Source organism: Otolemur garnettii, unplaced genomic scaffold (assembly GCF_000181295.1).
Source record: "Otolemur garnettii isolate 467f Iridium unplaced genomic scaffold, OtoGar3 scaffold00075, whole genome shotgun sequence".
Classification (NCBI taxonomy): domain Eukaryota; kingdom Metazoa; phylum Chordata; class Mammalia; order Primates; family Galagidae; genus Otolemur; species Otolemur garnettii.
In genome coordinates, this window is record NW_003852470.1 from 282109 (window position 1) to 285186 (window position 3078).

General features: G+C 49.1%; 2 protein-coding genes across 3 annotated transcripts in view; one reads left to right on the forward strand and one right to left on the reverse strand.

Annotated features, from left to right (window-relative positions):
• The window catches only part of TUBGCP2 (tubulin gamma complex associated protein 2), a 34962-nt gene that overhangs the window by 2218 nt on the left and 29666 nt on the right, over positions 1-3078 (forward strand). The gene's annotated exons all lie outside the window — the stretch shown is intronic.
• ZNF511 (zinc finger protein 511) overlaps positions 1-3078 on the reverse strand; it is a 5374-nt gene that overhangs the window by 1198 nt on the left and 1098 nt on the right. The window contains exons 3-5 of one of the 2 annotated variants that reach the window (XM_012807789.2): positions 2749-2950; positions 2488-2612; positions 693-842 (exon numbers count right to left, since the gene is read on the reverse strand). In XM_012807789.2, coding sequence (XP_012663243.1) covers positions 693-842; positions 2488-2612; positions 2749-2950 — 477 coding nt within the window. The remainder of the gene's footprint in view (positions 1-692; positions 843-2487; positions 2613-2748; positions 2951-3078) is intronic. The other variant, XM_023515620.1, reaches the window with a different exon arrangement.

Sequence of the window (3078 nt, forward strand, 5' to 3'; positions counted from 1 at the left end):
AAAAAAAAAAAGAGACATAGTCTCAAGCTTTCACTCTCAGTAGAGTCCCATGGCATCTCAGCTCACAACAACCTCCAACTCTTGGGCTTAAGCAAATCTCTTGCCTCAGACTCCCACTCAGCTTCCTATGCAGCTGGGACTATAGGCGCCTACCACAATGCCTGGTTATTTTTTTTGTTGTTGTTGTTGCAGTTGTCATTGTTGATTAGCTGGCCCAGGCCAGGTTCAAACCCACCAGCCTCAGTGTATGTGGCTGGCACCCTACCCACTAAGCTACTGGCACCACCAAGTTCATCTTGTCTTTGGATTCCTTGGCATTTTTTCCCCACTCATTCAACATTTTTTCCAAATTTGATTAGAAACAGATTCTTTTTTTTAACATGATCAGGACAGAATCAATGCTGGGAACACAGGTTCCTGGGCTGTAACTTCAGCAGTTACGAGCTCTTTCCTCACAGTGTGAATATGATGAAGGAGGGAGTGCTTCAGGTTGCTATGCTTCACAGGCTCAAAAACCATGTGCCAGAGGAATTAAGTTATTCAAGAGAACCATGTGTTCAGTTTTCACCTCTGGCAGCAACCAATGTTCTTACCCACTGCTCCTTCTCTCAGAAGAAGGCCCAGGTTCAGACCAAAATTTTCAGCATCAAGCACATGTTTAGAACTTGCTTCAGAAAGACTTGGGTACTGACCTATGACTGTAGGTCCACCTGCCACCCTCAGGTGCTGGGGAGGGGTCTGTAGGCTCACAGCAGACTTCCATGGCTTCACCTTCTGACTGCTCCCTGTCGTCCCCGAGGGGTTCTGCTGCCACATTCTCATTGCCCCTAAGCATGGCTGGGCTGTAAGGGGCATAGGAGTGAGCACTGGCCCCATCTGGCTCCTGCCACCACAGTTTTCCCCAGAAATAAACTTGCAAGAACGAGAGTTTTTCTTGCAAAGATATTTTCTTACTACTTTGACATAGTCTAATTTTCTTTGGAGATGAGAGTCTCACTCTCTTACCCTGGGTAGAGTGCCATGGCATCATCATAGCTCACAGCAACATCCAATTCTTGGGCTCAAGTGGTCCTCTTGCCTCAGTTTGTCTATTTTTAGTAGAGATGGAGCATCACTCTTGCTCAGGCTGGTCTGGAACTCCTGAGCTCAAGCAATCCACCTGTCTCAGCTTCCCAGAGTGCTGGGATTACAGGTGTGAGCCACCTCAACCAGCTGGCATAGTCTAATTTTATAATGTAGTTTTCAGGCTGCTGAGAAAAACAGCATGAGTATAGAAAAAAAAAATTTTTTTTTTTTTTGAGACAGAGCCTCAAGCTATCCCCCTGGGTAGAGTGCCACGGCATCACAGCTCACAGCAACCTCCAACTCCTGGGCTCAAGCGAGTCTCCTGCCTCAGCCTCCCAAGTAGCTGGGACTACAGGCACCCACCAGGACGCCCGGCCATTTTTTTGGTTGCAGCCATCATTGTTGTTTGGCGGGCCCGGGCTGGGGATTCGAACCAGCCACCTTAGGTGTATGTGGCTGGTGCCTTAGCCGCTTGAGCCACAGGTGCCGAGCCAGAAAATTCTTTATAAATAAATTCTATATTTATAAACTTAAGCCTAACAATTACACTGTCTTTTGAAAATAATGTTTTTATGGTGCGATGGCCTAATGCCTACCAAGGTCACCATGTGTCTTTTTATGAGCGTGAAAAATTTACTAACGCTAACCAGAGACTAAAATAGAGTCTCTTTCCTAACACCAATGTCTCAATCCAGCATTGTAGGGTTTTTCTCCTTAAAATGATCCCTTAGAAGACAATTAACCTTATGCATAAGCACTTATGGCCAGGCATCATGGCTCATGCCTGTATTTCTAGCACTCTGGGAGGCCAACGTGGATGGATCGCTTGAGCTCACAAGTTTGAGATCAGCCTGAGCCAGAGTGAGACCCTGTCTCTAAAAAGAGCCTGGCACTGTGGCGGGTGTCTATAGTCCCAGCTACTTGGGAGGATGAGGCAAGAGAATGGCTTGAGCCTAAGAGTTTGAAGTTGTACTCTACTAGGGACAAGAAAGTAAGACTCTGTCTCCAAAATAAAATAATCAGTTAAAAAAAAATGGCAAAGAAGCTCAATGCAATTTAAAGAATTATTCCTAGAGCTATTTCCCACAGTGAATTCTGAGCAGTATAGTATTGATAAACGAAGAGCTTTCTTGTCAAGCTTCTATACCAACACCAAGAAGGCAAGCGTGAAGCCAGAGGGCCTGCAGCTGGGAGGGACATGCCAGCCAGTCAACTGACATAGAGCTGGGGAGGCCCCTTCCCCCATGCCTGCAGCCAGTGGCCATAGGCAACACCACCCTCACCTGTGCAACCCTCTCTGGCTGATGTGCCCTGTGGTCAGGGTCTCAGCTGTGTTAAGTGGGACACAGATGCTGACTATCACATCAGAGTCTGTCTAAGGCTTTTCTAAAACCAAGGGGTGTGGCACTGAGGCCCACCTACCCTCTGCCTTTCTGTGGCTTATCAAACCGGAAATCCGTAGGGTACAAGTGAAGCTTTACCAGGTGATCCTTCCGGGCTTTGCTGGTCTTGAACTTCTCTGTGCAGCCTTCCACCAAGCACTGGTACTGAAACAGAAACAACTTCACCCAAACCAGCCCCACCTCAACCCCTGTGACCCCCAGCCTGCCCTGGGGCAGTACTCTGACCCCTACCCTGGTCACACAGTGACAGAACCTCTGCAAGTACAGTGATCTCACCCACCATGTCCTGCCGCTCCGACAAGATCTGGAAGAGGGAATCGTGCCACTCCAGGATGTGGGCATCCAGCAGGTGTCCTGAGGGGAAGGCCCGCCTGCAGAAGGAGCAGACATTTCCGTGCAGCGTGTGGTAGTGGTGCTCGTAGTCATGTAGGGCGTCGAACACCTCGCAGCAGCCTGCCACCTGACAGGTGAACTCGGGCACCCTGCAGAGGAGACCATCTCAAGGGATGCACTCGGGCTCCCTTTAAGAACATTCCCTTGGCTCGGCGCCTGTGGCTCAAGCGGCTAAGGCGCCAGCCACATACACCTAAGGTGGCAGGTTCGAATCCCC